At 45.0% G+C, this 22,719-nt stretch overlaps 1 protein-coding gene across 1 annotated transcript in view; it reads right to left on the reverse strand.

The window, feature by feature from the left end:
- mcph1 (microcephalin 1) overlaps positions 1–22,719 on the reverse strand; it is a 378,761-nt gene that overhangs the window by 272,592 nt on the left and 83,450 nt on the right. Inside the window, exon 10 of the mRNA XM_085996458.1 lies at positions 20,758–20,828. Within this exon, the coding sequence (XP_085852584.1) occupies positions 20,758–20,828 (71 nt within the window). The remainder of the gene's footprint in view (positions 1–20,757; positions 20,829–22,719) is intronic.

The following is a 22,719-nucleotide window of genomic DNA, read 5'->3' on the forward strand; positions in this document are numbered from 1 at the left end:
AAGATATACTTGCTCTCGAGGCAGTTCAGAGAAGGTTCACTCGGTTGATTCCAGAGATGAGGGGGTTGACGTATGAGGAAAGGTTGAGTAGGTTGGGCCTCTACTCATTGGAATTCAGAAGAATGAGGGGCGATCTTATCGAAACATATAAAAGATTGTGAGGGGGCTTGATCGGGTGGATGCGGGTAGGATGTTTCCACTGATGGGTGAGACTAGAACTAGGGAGCATAATCTTAGAATAAGGGGCTGCCCTTTCAAAACTGAGATGAGGAGAAACTTCTTCACTCAGAGGGTAGTAAATCTATGGAATTTGCTACCTCAGAGAGCTGTGGGAGCTGCGACATTAAATAAATTTAAAACGGAGATAGGCAGTTTCCTAGCTGATAAGGGAATTAGGGGTTACGGGGAGCGGGCAGGGAAGTGGACGTGAGTCTAGGTTCGGATCAGCCATGATCCTATTGAATGGCGGAGCAGGCCCGAGGGGCCGTATGGCCTACTCCTGCTCCTACTTCTTATGTTCTTAACAGCATTCATGTTGTTGAATCATTCCGATTGCAACGTCTATTCTGCCAAGCACTTCCGGAGTGCAAACAATATAGGAGAACATCCTCTGTTTATTATTTTTCATTTATTTTCTCCATTCACAAATACCATACAAGATTATTGGAAATATATTAATATTTTTGGTTTGAAAATATAACTGGAAATTCATATTACCTGCAGTATTGCTCGTTTCTAAAATGAGAATACTTTATCCTCACTTGTCTTCAGCATCTTCTTTCTCACCTTCAAGACAATTTTTCAATCTCATTTCAGATCTAAATTGGTGTTCTTAATTATATCAACTTTCAGCCATTTGCAGCTTTTGGAATATTTGGTAACGTGGTTTTCTGTTGTCCTGTGGGTCCCGCTATCCATAAAGGGGAAAGAAGTTGGTGGTGGGGGGTAGCTTTATACAAAATGTTTTCCTTTTCAATAAAATATTAACTTAGATAACATACCAGGGATGAGAGACTTGAATTATGAGGACTAACTAAAGAAACTAGGGCCGAGAAATTGGGTTGGTAGCGCCGGCGCTGAGCGCCTAAAGAGACCTAGAATTGGGGCGAAGCCCTATGTTGGGGTGAACGCTATGAAGATAGCGCCAACTCAGATATTGACTATACATTTAGCGCCTGCGCTAAGTGTTTGCGCGCGCCCGCGAGCGCAAGCAGCTCATGACGTCATTTCAGTGTGCAACGCCTTTTAGGAGTGCCTGAGCGCATATTGGGTGGCGCCCGGAGCCTTAGCGCCCAGCGCTATTAGTGACAGTTCGAGGGAGGGCTAACGGGCCCTTCTCGGAGTAGGGCGGCGCTATTTAAAGGGGACAGCTCTAGTGCAGAATCTTCTGCCACTTGGCCTGCTCATTGCGATCGCTGCTAGAGAGAGTTGGCGAGCTAATGTGGAGCGGAGTTCTGGGAATTTAGCTTTACAGTACTTGGGACCCTCAACCCTGTCCGAAGCACTTGCAGCACTACACCTAAAAGCCTTTTGACCAACTGACATCAGAATGGGAGCTTGTTTGGAGGGCGACGGCCTCATCGCCCAACACTGCGAAGGGGCAGAGAGACGGTGGGAGAGGGGGCCGGGATTGGCCAGAATGAGGAGGGGCAATGGAGGTCGGCCAATCCGACGGGATGCTGCGAGGGTCCTTAGGCAGCAGGTGACAAGCCTTGACATGTCGGAGGAGCAGTGTTTGCGAAGGCTCCGAATCTGGAGGGACATTGTTACTGATCTGTGCCACCTGCTTGGTCAGGATCTGCAGCCGCGTGAACGCTGCAGAACCTCTCTGTCCGTGATGGCTAAACTGACTGATGGCCTCCATTTTTATGCCAACGGATCCTTTCAGTCAGCCATTGGGGACAATGTGACTGTCGCTCAGGCTGCAGTCCGCTGTTGCATCCGGCAAGTGACTGATGCCCTTTATAGGCAAATGCGTCAATTCATTACCTTCCCTTGGACCCTGCACAAGCAGGCGGAGGAGGAGGAGTATGAGGAGGAGGAGGAGGAGGAAGATGGAAGGGCTGCTGAAAGTGGAAGGTCCATACGTCAGAGGCTCCTCTGGACTCCTGTCGACACCCCTGTGGCGGAATGATGAGAGTCTTAACTCATGCGCACTTTGGATGTTTGAGGGCCTCTGAATGCCAGCATCACTGAAAGTAGTCACATGCACCATGCAACATCGAAACTTCTGTTTATTGACACAAAAGTCTTTCATTACAGCTAAACAACGTAATGTGAGCAGAAACCATAACTTTCAAAATAACTGAACTGTTCGGCAAAGCCGCAAAACTCAACAAACCTTCTGCAAACAGCAGGTGAGGGTGTCCTTGAATTTGGACAAACAAACGTCTCAGCACCTCCCTCTACAACTGGCCCCTTGAGGGAGAACGACTTCTCTTTCGCGCCCGGCCCCTTCCCTCCCTGCTGCTCCTACGTAATTGGACCCCAGTGGCGGGCTCAAGGCTGGGGGATGCTTGCTGACTGTCTGGAAGCGCAGAAGCCCCCGAGGGACGGCCTGGCCGACCTCTGGGCTTGGAGGGTGCGGACGCAGGATGCTTGCTGTGACCATGGTTGGAAGCAGTGTGGCCTGCAGGTGGTGGCAGCTGCAATGCAGGCGTCCCAGCGCTGGCATGTGCAATGGTCTCCTGCTGAGAGAGGACACCTGCACCATGGTCGGACGACACACTGGCTATCTGAGGGGAGCGGCTCGGCTCATCCGCCACAATCGCATGCTCCACTGATTGCTGGCCTTGTACGGGAGTGGAAGGGCCCGGGGTGATCCTATCTGATGCAGAGAGGGTGGCTGCAGTGAGAGATCGCGTTGCGTCAATCTGGCTGTGGAGGAGCCCAGCAAGTGACTGCGTGGCAACAGTGAGGACCTGTGTGCCAGGTGCCACTGCTTCGGAGAAGGCCTGGACAGTTCTTCCCATGGCTTCGGACAAGGCAGGTGCCGACCGCTCCACTGCCTCGGACAAGCCCTGCACAGACCTTTCCAGGGATTGTCCGAAGCCCTGAACAGTCCTTTCCATTGCCGACTCAAAGCCGTGGACAGTCCTCTCCATTGTTGGGCCGAAGCCCTGGATAGTCCTGTCCATTGTTTCCCCGAACACCTGGAGAGTCCTCTCCATTGTTGCCCCAAAGCCCTGCAGAGTCCTCTCCATTGTTGCCCCGAAGTCCAACATACTCCTAGCCAATGAATCTATTGACTCAGGCATCTTCTCCACTGCAGCCATCAGCTCCGTGTGTCTGACCCGGGCCTGTTTGCTCATCTCAGCCAGGCGGCGGACCTCATCTGCACTCTGTGCAGCAGTCATGACGACCTGCCTTGCCCTGCGGGGAGACGGTGGCCGAACTTGCCTATCCCCCGTACGTTGCTGCATGCCGCTTGGTCCGGCAACTGGTTCATCCTCAGAGCACCCCCCCCTCCCCTCCAGGGGACTACTATCCCCAGTCTGCAGATGTCTCAGCTCCCCGAATTCTGCAACGGCTGGTCCGGATTCCTCCTGGTCCTCGCCTCCGGTGGCACTGGCACTGGCAGCTTCAGCGCGTTGAGCCCGAGTTGGTGCTGCTTCATCTGAAAGTGGGAGGTGGAAGAGTGGCTTTAGCAAAAGGACAGCTTTGCTGAAAGGCATGCCAGATTGTGGCAAGGCTCTGACATGGCTGCACACTGAGGATGCATGCTGGCGGGGGGACCAAGTGGAAGGCAACAGGTGAAAAAGGTGAGAGTCTTACCCTCGCTGTCGGTAATGGGGTCGGCAGATGCAGTGGTCACAGGACCAGACAGACGTCCTCCAAGTATCTGGTGCACTCTCTCCTCCAGATCCGTGAGTGACCACTTGTGCAGGTCCGCCACCGGTTCGACGCTGCTCCTTTCGAATCATCGCCAGCTTGGACTGCAGGGGAAAGAAGGGGAGGTTCTGTTACAGGATGCCTTGAGACCTCATCGCATGCCCGCCATGGTGCAAGAGCCCTTACATGAGGCCTTGAGACCTCATCGCATGCCCCCCATGGTGCAAGAGCCCTTACATGAGGCCTTGAGACATCTGTCCATGTGTGTGCCCAGAAAGGGCCATGGGTGCATGCTGACAGATGGCCATTGGCGCATCATTGCAGCAGGGTGCCCCAAGTCAGCTGCAGATGGAGGGAAGCACAAGTTTGGTAAACCATCACTCACCCTAACGATCCGTGTGAGGTCGTTGAATTTCTTCCTGCACTGAACAGGGGTCCTGGTCGTCATGCTGCTGGAGTTGACCCTCACAGCAACCTCCCTCCAAGATCGTCGATAAGCCTTCTGATTCGGCCTCTTGCCATTATCCGGATACAGGACCTCTCGACGGTGTTCAACTGCAGCCACCAACTGGTCCAGAGCCTCAGTGCTGAAGCGCTCTGCTCTCTGCCTAACCTTCTCCATGATGAACAAGTTTGTACCGCCAGGCAAGGGCGAGCGCCGAATCTGAGTGGGTGTTGAAGCTCAGGCTGACTGACCCACCCCTTTAAGAGCCGGCCGGCGCCTGGAGGTCTCGTGCTTTCCCGTAATTGAGTTCACCTGCACTGCGCCCGTCCGCGTCGATATTGAGTAGCGCCTGGCCTTTTGCGCCTTAAGAGTACCGTGCAACGGCTGATTTAGCGCCTCAATCCCCTTTGGGGGCGATGCAACCCAATATCGCGCCAGGCGGCGATAAGTTTCGGCTGGCTATAAACTTTGCGCATCGCCAGCTCTAACGCCTCAAGCGGGGCTATACCCAATTTCTAGGCCTAGGACTCTTTTCATTTGAGCAGAGAAAGTCAAGAGTATATCAGATAGGTGTTCAAAAGCATGAAGGGTTTTGTTGAGGTAAATTTCGAAAAACTACTTCCACTGATCAGTGAGTTGATAACTAGAGCGCATAAGTTCAACATCACCATTAAAAGACGGGAGAAGTTATGAGAATTTTATTTTGAACACAAAGGGTTGTTAGGACATGGAATGCCCTACCAGAAACAGTAGTGGGGGAAGGCGCCTTAAAAGCTTTTAAAAGAGAAAATGTATAAACACCTGAAATTTGTTTTAAAAGGGTATTGAGAAATGTCTGAGGAGGAGAACTAAGTTGTCGCTCTTTTCAGAAAGCTGGCACAGGTGTGATGGACTGAATGACCTCCTGTGTTATAAAATTCTATGACCCGGAATTTGCAGTCAGCAGCGAAGCAAAGGCGTTTGCCGCTGGTCCCGAAGAAAGCTGCAGACAGAGATCTCACAGTCTCTGTGCAAGAAGATTGACTTTTTCAACGTGTAATTGATTGATTTCAGTGCAATGTCGTGGGAATTTCCTGGTGCGATCTGCTGTGTGTAAGGTTCAAAAATTTCTGCACAACCCCAGAACAGAAGGAAAGCCATTTAAAAAAAATGATTTTGGAACATCACAGAAGAAATCCGTAAAAGGGATCAAAGTATGGTTGGGCCTAACAGAAGATTTCAAAGAGTTAAATTACACATTTTTTCAAGTGTAAGAAAGAAGAGATTTTGGACTGTTTTAAGGAGTTATTGGGCAAAAGGGATTTAAAATAAAAATCCCAGGCAGGTTTTGGCTGGTTTAAAAAGACATGTTCAGGCTTGCAAAAGGCTGGGACAAAGGGGAGGTGGGGTGGGCCCCCGAGTTTGGATATTGGACTGTCTTGGAATGTCCTGGGCCACCCCAGTTTTACATAAGGATAATGAAACCTGTTTCCCGCCGAGAATTCGCAGAGCCAGGTACTGAATAAACAGGACATGTCCCCAGCAACACAAAGGAAGGAACATTAGCCCTACAGGGTACGACAAACAAACCACAGTCCAAAACCAATTAAAGAGATTGACAAACGTTTTGCATTTTTAAACTGGTTTCAAGGCAATCCCGAAACCAGTTAATGGCCGATTAAGTTTAGATGAGCCATCCCCTAAACTCGTTAAGTTTGGATGGGCCATCCCCGAGTCTCGTTAAAGTTTTAAAACACATTAAAAATAACGAGCCCACCAAATTTAACAAAGAAACCCGAGATTTGGCGGTCAGATAAGCCAGGCCCCAAATTAGTATAATTGAGGTCTGCCTTTTCAGTTAAACAGTTTGTTCGTCAGCTCAGAGGACAGCCAGTTCGAGTTCAAGTTCAGCCAAACAGCTCAAGAGAGAGATCATCATCGGAGACTTGAAGGAAGAAAGAAGAACAGAGATCGCAGCAACCAAAGGCCTACAGAAACCAACAACCGCCAATATTACCACCAACCAGGTAATATTGGGCCACCACGACCAACAAGAAACCAACCGCTGAAAAACTCACGAACCAAAGACTTGTTTCCACTCTACAGGCTAGCCTGGTTAAGATTTAGACACAAAAGACCCTAAAACTAGCCCTAACCAAAGAAAATTGGGTACTTACCCGATAAATCCATCAGCGCGACTAACCGCATCAGCGGACAAACCCAAACTGAAGACCCAACGCAGGTGCAGTCTTCTACCACGTCCGAGGTACGGCAGGCCCCAACTGCCACAACTAAAGAGAACCCCAAAATCGCGAACCTCTACAGTCTGTCAAGAAAGTCGTTTTGGTGAGCATTTCCTGGTCCTCTGGATTCCAGCCTAGCTAGTGTAGTGGGGTTGGGAGGGTAAGGGTTTTGTGTATTGTAATCCTCCCTCGCTTATTCAGAGTGTTCCCCACCCTTTTAAAGTATAAGTTTTATTGTATTGTATATTTTCCTGTCTCAAAATAAAGATCTGAATTCTTTTGACTAACCCAGGTGTCTGTTGCAAGTTTATTACAACCCCCAAATAGGTCCAAAGTCTAGAACAAAAGGGAGTGGGAGCGATTCGAACCGCTCAAAGGAGCCAAAAGTGAAGCTGACAAATAACCCACTCACCACCCCTTACATGTGATGTCAACAAGCTGTCTAAGCAACCAATCACATTGCAGAATTCTCACAGATAGGAAACCAGGAAATCAGTAGCTGCTTGTGGTAAACCACTGTTATACCTGTCTGTAGAGGTATGTGTATTCCACTAGGTACAGGTCTGGACATGCCTCGGCTGACTCCTCCCACTATTCCAGGTATATAAGTGACTACCTCCCAGTCCCTTAGTATTCTGGACGGGTCGACCACTCGAGACAAGACCTTCATTCTTTAGTTAATAAAAGCCTGATTGTTACTCGCTCAACCTCAGTCTTTTGAGTAGTTGATGGCGCATCACTGCTTTTATCCTGACTTTTTAAAAATGTTAGAGCAAAACTAAGATTGGTGCTCTCACATGGAGATGAGGGAGAGAGATGGAGTCAGTGGCTAGGGAACGGAGTTTATGGCAGGGACCGAAAACAATATCAAAGGGGTAATAACAGCGAACGCTGTTAGTTCTCCATTATTACTCACTGCAAATTCTGGCCCTGTGATTCTATGCATCTCCCTCTCAGAATTTTGAACATTTTAGTGAAAAAAACAATTCAGCTTTGTCAGGAGCATGCCGATTCTAGTTGGGTCTCAATCTACTGAGCTGCTTTTTTGTATTGTCCATAGAAAACCCTGTGTATTTGAGAACACCTTCATATGAGAAACAGGGACTGCAAACTTGAACCAGACTGGGCGATTCTCTGGAACTGTCTTGAGTCAAGGAAACAATCTGCATCCTTGATAATTTCACTAAAGTTGCCTCAGGCCATTAACAAATTTGACCATTTTACTAAAACAAAGCCATTTCTGGTGTGTAGGTTATTCGCTTCCCCTTTAATATAGTTGCATAGGTGGAGGCATGTTTTAAGCCAGTTACAGTCTTTTCAGAACAATACATTAAGAGGATTCATAAGTATTAAAAGTTATTTTTGTTGAAAGATACATCGGTCTACTACACACATTTTCTATTGTAAATGGTCAGAATTTTAAAAAAACATTTGAATCCTGCTAGTTTCTAAGTAATTCTCTGTCGTTCTTTCAGGTGCTGATTAAGTTGCTGTGCATTTCCAGAATTTTCTGTTTTTATTAAGAGAGTTCTATACAAAGCAATCTTTAGGTGCTGTTTCCAGGATTAAGTCACTGACTATCAGATAAAGATATTAGTTTATTTCGAACTTTACTGATTTGATGGATTAACAAAGCATTGACTTATACATCTGGCCTAGCATAAAACCTATAGCCACAGATAATTCTTGATTCAACCATCAAGCATTTAACACAACTCAACTATTTCCCGATAGAAATGTTTTATGAATGTTACTGGCTATAACAGGGGATTTGTCAAGAGGAATTACACCGATTAACTGCAGAAAATGTAAAATAACAAGTCCGTCAGGAGAAACAGAAGTTTCCTCTGCACACAAGTGCAATCCTGGCTGATTTACAGTAATATATTTTTAATACAAATTTACAGATAAAATGCAATACCTTTGTAATTTTCAAACATGAAGGTACTTCATACTGACGGTGTCAGCTGTGGCTCAGTGGGTAGCACTCTCGCCTGAGTCAGAAGGTTGCGGACTCAAGTCCCACTCCAGGGACTTGAGCATAAAATCGAGTCTGACACTTCAGCGCAGTACTGAGGGAGCGCTGCACAGTTGGAGGTGCCATCTTTCAGACGAGACGTTAAACCAAGGTGGACGTAAAATATCCCATGGCACTATTTCGAAGAGGAGCAGGGAAGTTGTCCCCGATGTTCTGGCCAATACTTCTCCCCCAACCAACTTTACTAAAACAGATTATCTGGTGATTCTCATATTGCAGTTGGAGGAGCCTTGTCCGCAAATTGGCATTTCCTACATTACAATAGTGTCGACATTGCAAAAAGTACTTCATTGGTGCTTTGGAATGACCTGAGGTCGTGAAAAGTGCTATTATAAATGCAAGTCTTACTTATTATTATATTGGCTAGATATATCTTGACCCCTAAATCGAATAGTTTACACTTCACTTAGATAAAGAGGATTCCCTCTGGCGAGTGGGTCAATAACTAGAGGTTCATGGATTCAAAATCATTGGCAAAAATTCTAAGGGGGAAATGCAGAGAATTTTTATTCAGGCAGAGAGTTGGAAAGGTGGTGGAAGCTGATTCCATAAATAATTTTGAAAGAGAGTTAGACAGGTACTTGAGGATGAGGAACTTACAGGGTTATGGACAATAAGTGGAAGTGTGGGACTAAGCACGACTGCTCTTTCAAAGAGCCAGCACAGGCATGATGGGCTGAATGGCCTCCTTCTGTCCTATAAGTTTCTACGACTTAATTCACAATTTTTAAATCTGTAATCCTTGGTTATCTGATCACTGATTGAAGCCCATGGGAATTAAAGGGACAGAGCCTGTATGGATACAAAATTGGCTATGGGACAGAAAGCAGAGACTATTGGTGTACAGTTGTTCATCAGACTGGAGGGATGTATAAAGTGGTGCCCCAGGGGCCAGTATTAGGACCACTGTTCTTGTTTCATTTTTCACATGGCAGATGAAAGTTAATGCAGAGAAGTGTGAAGTAATGGATTGTGGAAGTAAGAATGAGAGGCAATATAAACTAAACAGTACAATTTTAAAGGAGATGCCGGATCAGAGAGACCTGGGGATTCTCATACTTTGAAGGTGGCAGGACAAGTTGATAAGGCTGTCAGAAAAAGCATACAGGATCCTGGACTTTATAAATAGAAACAGAGTACAAAAGCAAGGAAGTTATACTAAACCAGCTGGATTTATAAATCAGCTGGAGAGTGTGTCCAATTCCAGGCACCACACTTTAGGAAGGATGTCAAGGTCTTGGAGAGGGTGCAGAGGAGATTTACTAAATATGGTACCAGGGATAAGGGCCTTCAGTTATGTAGAGAAACTAGAGGAGCTGGGATTGCTCTCATTAGAGCAGAGAAGGTTAAGAGCACTGTTCCCTCTAAGGTGCGCGGCTGCGCACACGTCCCAGAGCTCGCATGCACTTCAAATTAAATGGCTCGCAGAAAACTGGACTGCCTGACAGCTGGAGCGGGGGAGGGGCCCAATACACAATGGCCCGGAATACAGACAGAGTCGTTTGCGAGTCTTGCGACCTCGGAGCCGAGCTCAATTGGAAAGTAACAAGAGAGTTGGGGCAGCGGCCACATCACGAGGGAGTGGGTGAGGGGTTGGCTGCGTCGCTCTCTGGGAAGTTCCAGGTGCTGCAGGCAGAAACTGTAGAGGAGCCGCGCTCAGCCGGTTGCCATGGTGACGAGGGCAGCGTCTCCCTCCTCCTTTGGCATCACGGTTCCAGGGGCCTGTGTTACACAAACTGCGCACTCCCCGCGGGCCCATTCTGAGCGGGGCCAGTTGTTTGGGCGGGCTAGCTCAGTGCAGCCAGCCACCGCTATGGGGCTGGGCGAAGCTTTAAAAAGCGGTGGGAGAGATCGGTAGATAACCACGTGCACCTCATCTTATTAAACCTGTTACAGGTGAGTGAGTCGTGGAGTTTTACCTGCAACAGGTGAGTAAGAAGGGTCTTTGTTGCTGTCAGATGGCGGTGACATGTTTTAGGAGAGGAAATGAGAAACGAGTTTGTGCGAATTTTGAGCTGTACGTGAATTCGTTTTCTAAAATAAAATGATCCTACTGAAGATGGGTTTGTAAGCTCAGGCTTTCAATCATTAGGTGAAGCAAGGAAGCATTTTAGCAGAAGGAAGAAGAGTGATTAACACAAGTTTAACTTACTTTTACAATAGCCACATACTGCGGATGCTGGAAATCCGAAATAACAACAGAAAATGCTGGAAAAACTCAGCAGGTTAGGCAACATCCGTGAAGAGAAAATAGTCAACGTTTCGAGTCAAACTCTTTGTCTTGACAAGAGTTTGACTCGAAACGTTGACTATTTTCTCTCCACGGATGTTGCCTGGCCTGCTGAGTTTTTCCAGCATTTTCTGTTGTTATTTTAACTTACTTTTATTTGCTACTTTTTAATAAATCCAGTATTGTACCAGGGTGGATTTATGGTTTTAGTCTTGTTGCTGATGAAAGTTTATAAAAAGTGGAGGAAAGTGGAGCTTACTTTTGAAAATCAGAATTCTGGCATCAGGTTTATATTTTTAGAACTGTTGAGGCACCTCACTTTCTAAAGGCCAACCCAATTAGCACATCAGTCTGCTGAAGAATTCAAACCGCCTGGGGCAACAAAGGTTGCCTTTGTCAGAAACAAAAATTCGTTTTTTAAAAAAATTTGTAAAATTGTTTAAAGTCGGAAAAAAATACGGGAAAGCGATGTTACCACAAACAGTGTTACAGAATGGGCATGTAAATGACAAATTAATTTTCATATAGATAACTGTGAGGTGGTGCATTTTGGTAGGAGGAATAAGGAGGCTACCTGCTCCTTGGAAAATAAGAGACTAAATGGAGTAGAGGTGCAACGGGATCTAGGGATATCGATTCACAAATCATTAAAAGTAGCAACGCAGGTTAAAAAAAAGCCATAAAAGTGCAAATAAAGCACTGGCCTTCATTTCTAGAGGAAGAGAATTCAAAAGCAGAGAAGTTATGTTAAACTTGTATAGAACCTTGCTTGATTGTCTCATGATTTGAGATGGTGGGGTGGCAATATCGCATTGCTGTATATATGCTTTTAAGTGGTTGCTGTCGTTGTTGTAAAATTTGCCCACGGACGAAAAGGTCGCGCTCAAAGGAGTTCGTGGCCCGCTCAGTACAAAAAAAAGAGGGAATATTGGTTAAGGGGAGATTTAATTTTGCTGCACAAAATTATTAAGAGAAGAATATTTAAGAGAGAAGTCCGGTGCTGAGATCGCTCTCCCTGCTTCGGGCGGCCAGCTCTCGCTGCTCGCTCCTGCAACCGGAGCGAGGTGCTCGGCGAGTCGGGCAGAGGCAGCGCAGCGCGGTGAGCAGCAGCAGCAGCCAAGCCGACCCGCTGGAGCACATCGGCCGGCAGCTCCTCGGCGGGAAGGAATTCCGACTGGGAGGAGGGGAGCCGAGCATGGCGGCCAGAGGCCGACCCGTGAAGAGAGAGAAGTAGGCCCCAGGCCGTGGACCATGGAGCCGGCGACGGTGAAGAGGAGGCCGCACTGGAGCATTCACATCCCAACAATGTGTTCGGCGAGTCGGGCAGAGGAGCGCAGCGCAACGAGCAGCAGCAGCAGACTCACGACACGCTGCAGCACGTCGGCCGGCAGCTCCATTTCGGGTAACTCGCAGTCCGGATGGGAGGGGGGGAGCCGGGCATGGTGGCCAGAGCGGGAGAAGCAGGCCACCACACGTGGAGCTGGCAACAGAGAGGAGGAGGCCGCGGTGAAGAGGAGGACGGAGCGGCTGAGGGACATCGTGCTCCCACTGCCACGGGAAGCCATTGTATTGACTCTGAACGCGGCACTGTATGTATAGCTGATGCGTCCCTACGGGGAACAAGCATTCCATTGTACTTGTTACATATGGCAAATAAATCTAATCTAATCTGATCTAAATAAGGAGAAACTGTTTCCACTGGCAGGAGGGTTTGGAACCACAGGGCACAGATTTAATGTAATTGGCAAAAGAACCAGAGGGGAGAGGAGGAGAATTATTTTTTTAAGCAGCGAGTTGTGATGATTTGGAATGCACTGCCTGAAAGGGCGGTGGAAGCAGATTCAATTGTAACTTTCAAAAGGGATTTGGGTATATACTTGAAAAGGAAAAAATTGCAGGACTATGGGAAGAGAGAGTGGGGCTAATTGGATAGCTCTTTCAAAGAGCCTGCACAGGCCCAATGGGCCGAATGGCCTCCTGTGCTGTATGATTCTATTCTTTGATTAGGGAGTAGTTAAAGCTAGTACTTTTATCACCATCATGCAGAAATCTTTCAACTGCAGTGCTCCAATCTTGGAACAAACTGGTTTTAGTTAGCATATTATTTCAATGGTAATGTGATAAAGTTCCTCAAAATACGCTCAGACCTGCAGAAAAATCAAGGCAGGTCGAGATTACACCATAAAATGAAGAAGGCCGGCCATTGTGAAGGGGCACCTGGCCTCCACTTGACACCTCCCCAGATGACATAGCCAAGTATCAAGAACTCCTCATGCTAGTAACTACAGGCATTAACCTTCGGGGGAGAAATTCAGTATCACCCCGTTTGGGGGCGGTAACTTTTGAAAGCTGGGAAACTTAGCGGCAGGTGCTGATGATTCCCAGCTTTTAAAAAATTGGGTTTTAGCGCTCCAGGAGGGAAGTGGAGCGCTAAATCAAGCGCTCCACTTCCTTCCTGGAGCGCTAAAGGACGCAGGCGGGGCGGTAGTTGTGCAGCGCTGCACAATGGGCCGTGCAGCACTGCCACGTTCCGAGGCTCCTTTTCTCCCTTAAAGGGAAAGGCCATCGCTGCAACACTGAACCAAGAGCTTTGGAATTCAACACTTGGATATTAGGGCAATGCAAAGTGATAATTCACTTGAGGAAAGTCAACTCACTATCCATTGAAAACCACTTAAACAACCAATTAAGAGCAGCAGAATGAGTCCTACTTTGTTCTGCTGAGTTTACTAATGAGCAAGAATGAAACAAGTAAAGATCATTCTTCCCGTATTAACCATTTCTTTCACAGTCCATTAAGGAATATTTATCTGATCTTGTATCCTAAGTCATCCTTGGAAATATTTTATAAAGCCCAGGATCCAGCATATTCCACAATCATTTGACTACCTATGCTTTGCTTTATAACTGCAATCCTATTCCCATCTAGATATTGATCAGCTCTCTTCTTTGAGGGGCTGCGCGGGCCGTTCAAAATTCTGCACACGGGCATTTGTACTCATTGAAAAGTCAGCTGCGTGGGGTCCCTGGATCGCTGCACAGCTTACAGGGAACATTGCCCACAATCCTCCGAGATATCTGCACCCCTCTAATTCTGGCCTCATGAGCATCCCTGATTTAATCACTCAACCATTCGTGGCCGTGCCTTCAGCTACCAAGGCCCTAAGCTCTGGAATTCCCTCCCTAAACCGCTCCGTGTCTCATCCTTTAAAACCTACCTCTTTGACCAAGCTTTTGGTCATCTGCCCTAATTTCTCCTTACGTGACTAAATAATCGAGTTCGACTTCGACGAACTATAAATACGTTGTTTATTTACAGGAACAGGTTAAATACAACAGGTAAGGTAGCAGGTAAGATGGCTGACTGTAGGAGCACCGTGGTCTAGGTCTTTCCCCAGCGGGGACGCCACAAGGACTAACTAGAAGTTTCCGAGCTCAACTGCTAGCAGGTTCCGAGCTCAACTGCTAGCAGGTTCCGAGCTCTACTGCTAGAAGGTTCCAAGCTCTGACGTCATGACGTCATCACGCAGAGTACAGGAATGAAGCCTGAGTGCAGTAACAGATACATTTAAAGGTAAGTTAAAGGGAATTATGTATCTCAATGTAAGGGACAACCAGTGGTACCGCCACAATATACTCTTTTTCCCTATAAAGATGAACCTGGCCCATCTGTAGTAGTGGATTACTGCACCAGATGCTGCACAAGATCCATAAACACAACTACCACAACTTTAGCATGGATACACAACCGCCTACAACTCCTTAAGGTAGTGAATCAGCACCATATAAGCACTCAGAGAACAGAGCATGTGGCACTTCTACTAGTTCAACATGTATTCAGGAGGCCAATGAGAGTTTGGAAGCATCCTGAACCTGAGGCTCAAACAGAACAGAACAGATAGCAACAGCAGTCTAAGGCCCAATGTGACAATATGCAGCAGATCAAAGGCATGTGCACGCTGATGACTCATTCCCTCCATACCCTCCTTCCCCTTCAGTGCCAACTTTAGTCACGCTGAGCTTTCCCACGTACTCCACTTCCTCGCGCTTGTTCCCTTGTATGCCTCCACTTGGTGCTTGGCCCCACTACCCATGTAGCATCAGTCCTGAATCCAGTCGTACGCCAATGGCCTTTTACGCAAAGACCTTGAATCTCCTCTGCCTTGCCATCCCAACTCTGCTTCAGTCACAATCACTGTCCCAGAATCTGAGCAACCTGACTTCTCATGACATTGACAGAAAACTGTCAAAGATTGTGTGATCAGCATAACAATTGCAGAGACTGAAGTGTCAAAGGATTTTAAACATTTCATATTAGCCTAGCAATTGACTTTAAAAGGATACTAAATTTACTGTCACCAAATTCCAACCCACATAACCAAAAAAGGAAACAACAAAATCACAGCAATACCCTAAGAATGTACAATATATGTATATTTGACTCGAAGTGATCTCAAAATTAAGAGTGTTAACAAAGTGTATGACGGAGGGAGAGGAGGGGAGAAACGGAGGAAAAAGAAAAAGAAATGAAAAACATTGAGGCAGAAATTGATGTCCATGTGCAATGCTGCAAAAATCAGGTCTTGATTTTAAAATTATATTTTTGAACGACCATGTGGTTCAAATCATTTCATCATGTGCTGTGCCACACTCTTCAATTATTGCTAAAGTGACAAATCTGTCCAGATTAAATTTCACTGTCTTGAAAATGACAATCAAATCTTTCCGCAATTACTTTATAATCGACTCCTATTTTGTCAGCTAAAATAACCAGAGAACATCATCTGCTTCTTGCCACGTTACGTTGTTTAGATCCGTTTCATATAAACTGGAAGCTATCCTGTATCGTTTAAATCTTCGAATAAATTTAGCTCAATCTTCAGGATTTTTAAATTAAATTTCTCTTGCGGTCTTATTGAAATGTTGCTATTGTCCTGTCTCTGTCTTTCAAATGCTATCACTTAGTGGACACAGCCTCTAATATACGCTGTTGCTGGTTCAGATTATTTTAAAAGCCTCTCTCATGTAGTTTGGACCCTCCTTTTTCCCCTCTTCTAATCCAAGAGTCGTGAGGTCTTGTAATCAATCTCAGACACGTGAGGCGACAAATAAATGAGTTCAAATAACACAAAGACATTCCATTCACCGTGCCTGTCTGCTCCCAAGTCCCTGCTGACTGGAGGAGGCCGCCTTCCCTACTTTTACAGCATAACATACATTAGTACAGTACCGTAACCTGGATAACCCTACACAATGAGAAATTGAAACATTTTGCTGTAGATGTACCCTTTTTAGGCAAATTGTTGAAGAGTATAAAAAAGTTTTACTTTTTATCTGAAATTTGCTAGCCTTACTTGAGTGCTTCTTACTGAATTATGTAAATGTATAGACTGAATTATGTAAATATGTAGACCTCTGGGATAAGACTGTTCACTAGAAACTGCATTTATTTGTATCTGCCCTTTCTTAGAAGCCTCGGACAGAGAGTCACGTCAAAATTCAGCGTAACTTTAGCTTTGTGGAGGATATTTTGTACTAAAAATACAAAGAAATGAAAAATAAAATAAAATTCCATAATATATCAATTGCCAGCATAGTTGAATCTTATTAATATTTCCTTTGTTCTCCAAGAAGGTAACAAGAGAAGGAATTCAGTGCAACAGGCTCCATTCCAGTCAGTTTTCAGTGAAAAGTAAACCCCTAATGGTGGGATAAATTCTTGAGAAATAAGAGCTCCCTCAGTGGTCTAGTGGAAAGAACCAATGCTCTGTGTAACACTAAATCACATGAAAATTGTTTATTACTATTGATTATATGGACCCAGAGACCGGAGCACAAAAATCTAAGCTAACACTGCCTTGCAATGCTGAGGGAGTGCTGCACTGTCGGAGGTGCCGTCTTTCAGATGAGATGTTCAACAGAGGCCCCGTCTGCTCTCTCAGATGGACATACAAGATCCCGTGGCACTATTTCGAAGAGGAGCAGGGGAGTTATCTGCGGAGTCTTGTCCAATATTTATCCCTCAATAAAACATAACAACAACAGATTATCTGGTCATCATCACATTGCTGTTAGTGGGAGCTTGCTGTATGCAAATTGGCTGCCGCAGTTCCTACATTACAACAGTGACTACACTTCAAAAGTACTTCATTGTAAAGCACTTTGAGATGCCTAGAGGTCGTGAAAGGCGTTATATAAATGCAAGTCTTTCTTTTTTCTATATTACTTGTCACGAGAGAGACTGGTATGAAAAATGAATTGCCCCTGGTGCAATACAGATTCGTCTTGTAAGGTTGGATCATTGAGGTAGTTTAAAATAAGCTATGCCCTATATCTATCCATAACCAACTCACAATGCTTGATCCTCATGATAGCTACAAAAAGGTCCCATTTTATTGCACTAAAATGCCATTCCTTCATAAGAACCATATTCAACCCACCTATGGGCAAGTTAGTAGATTAAAAAGTAAGAAGCAAACAAATATACAATTGCAGTTGTGAGAATATCAAAATGACAAAAATGTATACTGAAAAGGTGTGCTGTATGTACATCCCAAGATTTTCTTATTTCTGCTCCATTAACTCCACAATGCAATTTCTCTGGCAAACAAGGAAAAGTTGACTCACCACTTAAAAAGTCTACAGTATTAAAGCTGTGAATGGTAGTCAGAATGCATCCTTCTTAAATTATTAAACTTAGACAAGATTACTTCAGTTCTGCAATATACCAATTCTTGTACTGTTCATTAACTTACTTTTAAATAAGCAATTTGGTACAGGTGTACAAGCTTGAGCATTCACTGCCTCAAGTCTAATGGTCAGTGCCTTTCCTGAGATCTTGAAGCCAGTGTTCCAATTGGTTTGCTCAATAAGTTTAAGACATGATTTCCATATATGATTGGCTAGTGATGATGACAAAGACTTTTTTTTAAAAATAGAAGCAAGCTGATATGCGAAGAAAGACAATACAGGAAACTCTTTATTATCCGGCACCAATGGGACCGGCGTGGTGCCGGTTTATCAAAAAGTCCGGATTACAGAGAGGTATAGTTAAAAGGTACGAGAGCTCCGTACACAGCAACAAATCCAGGCTTCCCTGTTGCTTAGCAACATGTGCAGGAACTCCGGCCACAGACCAAGCGTCCCTGTTGCTTAGCAACAAGTGCACGAACCGCAGTTACACAGCCACAGATCCAGGAACTGCCACTAATATGAAGTAAAACTTACCTGAACCTACTCCTGAATTTTGCCGGTTAACAGAGATTTCCGGTTATTTAGGTGCCGGTTAAAAGAGAATTTCCTGCAGTATGCCTCACGCACTCCAGGCATTACGGGAATAGCAACCCCACTCAGTCCTATGCCGAGATGAGGTAGGGGGTTTCCAATGCACCATCTCCTCTCCTTTTAGCCACCTCTAACAAAACAGCAAAACCCTGATCCTTGTAACACTTAGACTACATCAAACTGTCAAACACACAGCACCAATCCTGCACAATGTAAGAAAACAATCAAGGAAAGAAAATCACTTTGGCTGGGAATTCCAATGAAAAGCTGCTAGAATTTCTTTCAGCCATTTCCTAATGGGACCCTCCAAAGCATAGGTATCTAACTAATTGGTGTTGTTACATTTCCTTATAGCAGGGGATTTTACTGTAAGCAGCTTGCTGTAACGCCGGGCAATGGTCTTCTTAATCTTCACCACGATGGGTGACAATCTTATTTTCCTTTCTTACATGCGCAGTAAAGTTGACATCCTGCTGCTTCTACATCTGATATGCCAGGAAGCAGCTCAGCTCGTCTTCATGATCATAATTGTGCTTTATTGAATGCAGGAGCCTCCCCGTTCCACTTGAGTGTGCGCTATTGATTTCTCCTTTACAGTTGAAGCTTGTGAGGCTATGTTGACTGACTGGAGCTCAAGTCCTAATTATGTGATTTTAGCTTCTAGCTTCAATTGTCACATAGATACTAACATTTTGCCAGCTGTATCCTGTCAAGAGGAATGTTACCTTCACCCATAGAAGAGCCTTTTGGCACCTGAAAAATTCCTATGACCTTTGAAATGAGGGATTTCCTATGGCCTTTCAGATGAACATAAACATAAGAACATAAGAAATAGGAGGAGTAGGCCAATCGGCCCCTCGAGCCTGCTCCGCCATTCAATAAGATCATGGCTGATCTAGCACACACCCCAGCCAACTGAAAAAAGAGAAAACTATTGCAATTTTTGGTTAACTGGATACTTGACATATGGAAACCATCATGTTCCAGTGTCTCTGAATCAAGCTACTGACAAATCAACACTTGCAGAATTTCTGTTTGACCAATAGAGTGCACATTCTCTCCCACTGGTGCACACCCCACTTATCTAAGTCCTACAAAGCTTAAGCACAGTTTAGTAAAGCCAATGATTAGGAACCCTCAAGTGTGCACTGAAGTACTGGTGGAGCTTAACCAGCTAAAAACACATGGCTTACCAATACTGATAAGCTCACCGCTCTACCCGCTAAGTCATTGGCTTGCATGGTTATTTAGAGGCAAGTAAGGAGAATTCAGGTTCCCAATCAGACATCCTGCAGGTTTAATTAGTGAGCCAAACTGCTGGTCAATCGTTAACAGTGCCCTGGAGTACTGTAGACCTGCCTGGTTCAGGTATCAACATTACCCAATCAACCAGAGGATTCAAGTGACACTGAATTTCCAATGTCTGGCGCATCATCTTGAAACCACTGTGACTCCAAAGAGATCCTACTTATTGTGCCCCCTACCAACCAATAAGCACAGTCACAGTTGGTCATCATTTGACAACTAACAAGGGCAGGTTCAGTCCTTGTTAAGTGAACACCAGGTGCCAGGAATTCCTGAGCAGCCATGCTGATATTTTGGATGTCCAAGCCCACATTCACATCCCAAGAGTAAGGCATCCAGTCGCTGCCTGCTTCTAAACATTTCCAACTATCAGTGGAGCTTCTATGCCACTGGCTCAACTGTTCCACAGACAGATTAATTTTTAACTATACAGTCCCTTCATGATTACATTTCCTGCTTTCCTTCCTTGTCAATAGCATTAATGCCATTGCTCAATGAAGATCTTCACAACTTCAACTCAAGACTTCAAGACAAGCAATATGTTTTCATATTTAAATATACTGGTGGGTTATTTCAGATTTTTAAAAATTTGTTGCAGAGACATTTTGAGATCAAAGTGCAAATTCCCCAGATCTTCGACCCATGATCAGCAGAAACTGGGATGAAGTACAGGAAACTTTGTATTATCCGGAGGTTAACTGTCCGGAATGCTCGAGCCACCGGCAAAAATCAGGAGCCGTTTCGTTAGGTTTTTTTTTTCGTTGCTTTTTTTTCACCAGTCAGGCTCTGCAAGGTCTCGCTGAAGCTGTTGCTAAGCTACAGAGACGCTTGCAAGGTACTGCCGACTATTTAGAAGCTGTTGCAGGGTTTGTTGCCAGATACGGAGCTCAAAATCTCCGTATGTTTCAACATTAGCGCTGGTTTGTCCAGCAGTTTTGATGGGACAGCAACAGCTCGGTCCCGTCGGTGCCGGATAGCACAAAGTTTCCTGTACAGAGATCAACAAATAAAACATATTGCAGCTGAACTCTATTGCATTAAAATATCTCTGCAACCTTGTGTTTCAAGTTCACATTTAGTTAACTACTACATATTCCTTAAAGTATTAAAAAGACATAGTGAGGCACTGCACTTGAAAATGGTCTAGTCACACAGTGATTCAATGAAGTTTAGGTGCAACACAACATTTAACTGTTACTAGGCACTTCAGCACCAAGAGGAAATGCTGCTGTATGCTGCAAAATGTTTTCAGTGAGCTAGCCATACCTGACAACACAGTGAGTTCAGCACCAACTTTAAAAAAATTAATTCAAACAGAATAAAATTGAGGAAAAATTTTGCCTGACAATTTATGGCAGAAGAACTAAATTGTGTGCAATTGTCAGTAACGGGCTACACTAACCTTGATATTCTTCCCTTTGCATCCAATGGCTGCATTTGTTACTTCAGTTATGTTGCGTTTCTCACTATGACCTGGAAAAAACAAGTTCAACTGAAGTTAATTCAGACCTGGTTGCAATAAATGGTCACAAAGCAAATTTTAAATTTTGTTTTGGAAATTATATTTCAAGTTGATCAAATTGTGTTTCTTTTACACAAATAGTCGTAATGTATAGCAAATATGAATGAAACCAGAAAATTTTGGAGATACTGAGCAGGTCCATCTGCACTTGAAAAAAAGATAGGTTAAGATTTTGGCTGTAGATGTTTCCCAGAACTGGAAACTGGAAGATGAGCAAATCCTTTCACAACATTGATAAAAGGGGAGGATAACAATGCCCTGTATCCTACTAAGAAAATCAACAGAAATACAAAATGCATTGAAATTTATATATATGCAAATCCAATAGATGGTGGCTTTACAAATCCCCATTTGTTCCTAAGGAAATAGAAACATTGAAGTTCATGGCTTAGAAAGAGGCCATTCGGCCCATTGTGTCTGTGCCGGCCGAAAAAGAACTGTCCAACCTAATCCCACTTTCCAGCTCTTGGTCCGTAGCCCTGTAGGTTACGGCACTTCAAGTGCATATCCAAGTACTTTTTAAATGTGATGAGGTTTTCTGCCTCTATCTCCCCTTTCAGGTAGTGAGTTCCAGACCCCCATCCTCTCTGGTTGAAAACATTTCTCCTCAGCTCCCCTCTAATCCTTCTACTAATGACTTTAAATCTATGCCCCCTGGTTATTTCCTATCCACTCTATCTAGGCCCCTCAATTTTATACACCGCAATTAAATCTCCCTTAGCCTCCTCTGTTCCAAAGAAAACAACCCCAGCCTATGCAATCTTTGAAAGATACTAAACTTAAACTATAATGGGAAGCACTTTTTAAAATCTAGCCCAAAGAATTACATGCAACATGATTTCTCTATAACCATGAAAATGTTATCAGTTAAGGAATAAGAGGATCTTCTCAGTTAGCCATAGCTCTAATTTATTTTCTCAAACTCTACATTAATGAAATCAGTGGAGCATCTAATGATTAAACCTGCAAACATGAAATGCTGATCTCTAGTTTCATAATTGTTTATTAAATACTATAGCACTAGTTTACGTCCCATGGCACTGCCGAAGCAGTCAAGACCAATTTGAATTTTTCAGATCAAGGAGGGTTGGAGAATGGGAATAATGGGAAGAGGAGGGGATGAGGAGGAAAAGGAGAGAGGAAGGCCAGGAAGGGTGAGAGGAGGGGAGGCGAAGATGGAGAAGAGAAGATATTGGGAGAGAACATGGGGGAGGGTGGAAAAGGGGAATAGAAGGGAGAAAGAAAGTGAGTGCTGAGAAGGGGAATTCAGTTCCACTGGGTCAGAGGATTTAGGCGTGGCGAAGAGAAATATTGCCTGTGGGGTGGGCAGGGGGAAGAGAGGAGTTTGGCAGCCAGCAGGTACATTGGAGCAGGACATGCAGCCATCAATGTTGGGTGGGGTGGGGGGGGGCGCGGCGGGTTAAGGGTGAGACACAAGACAAATTTTGTTTGGGGTGCAGTACATCTGCTCAGTGACAAATTCCTTCGGTTTGCTTTGAGACTTCATGGATTCGCAGTATGATTTTTACCCAAATGCCTGATACTTGGGATACCTGGAATCAGAGAATAGTACAGCACAGAAGGAGGCCATTTGGCCCATCGCATCTGCGCTAGCTCTTTCGACGAGCAATCCAGTTAGTTCCGCTGCCCTGCTCTTTCTCCGTATCCCTGTAATTTTTCTCCTTCAAGTATTTATCCAAAATACCTGTGTGTTCAATGAGGGGCTGTCAAGTAATGTTAAGTCCAGCTCCGTTGTAATCAATTCGTCATGAAACATTACATTTATAGGGGGGAAAAATTCAGTATTGCCCCCTTTGGGGCGCGATTATCGGCTGTGCGCAA

This window comes from Somniosus microcephalus, chromosome 9, assembly GCF_052327205.1.
Source record: "Somniosus microcephalus isolate GS21.2 chromosome 9, FLI_Smic_1.0, whole genome shotgun sequence".
In the NCBI taxonomy this organism is placed as follows: domain Eukaryota; kingdom Metazoa; phylum Chordata; class Chondrichthyes; order Squaliformes; family Somniosidae; genus Somniosus; species Somniosus microcephalus.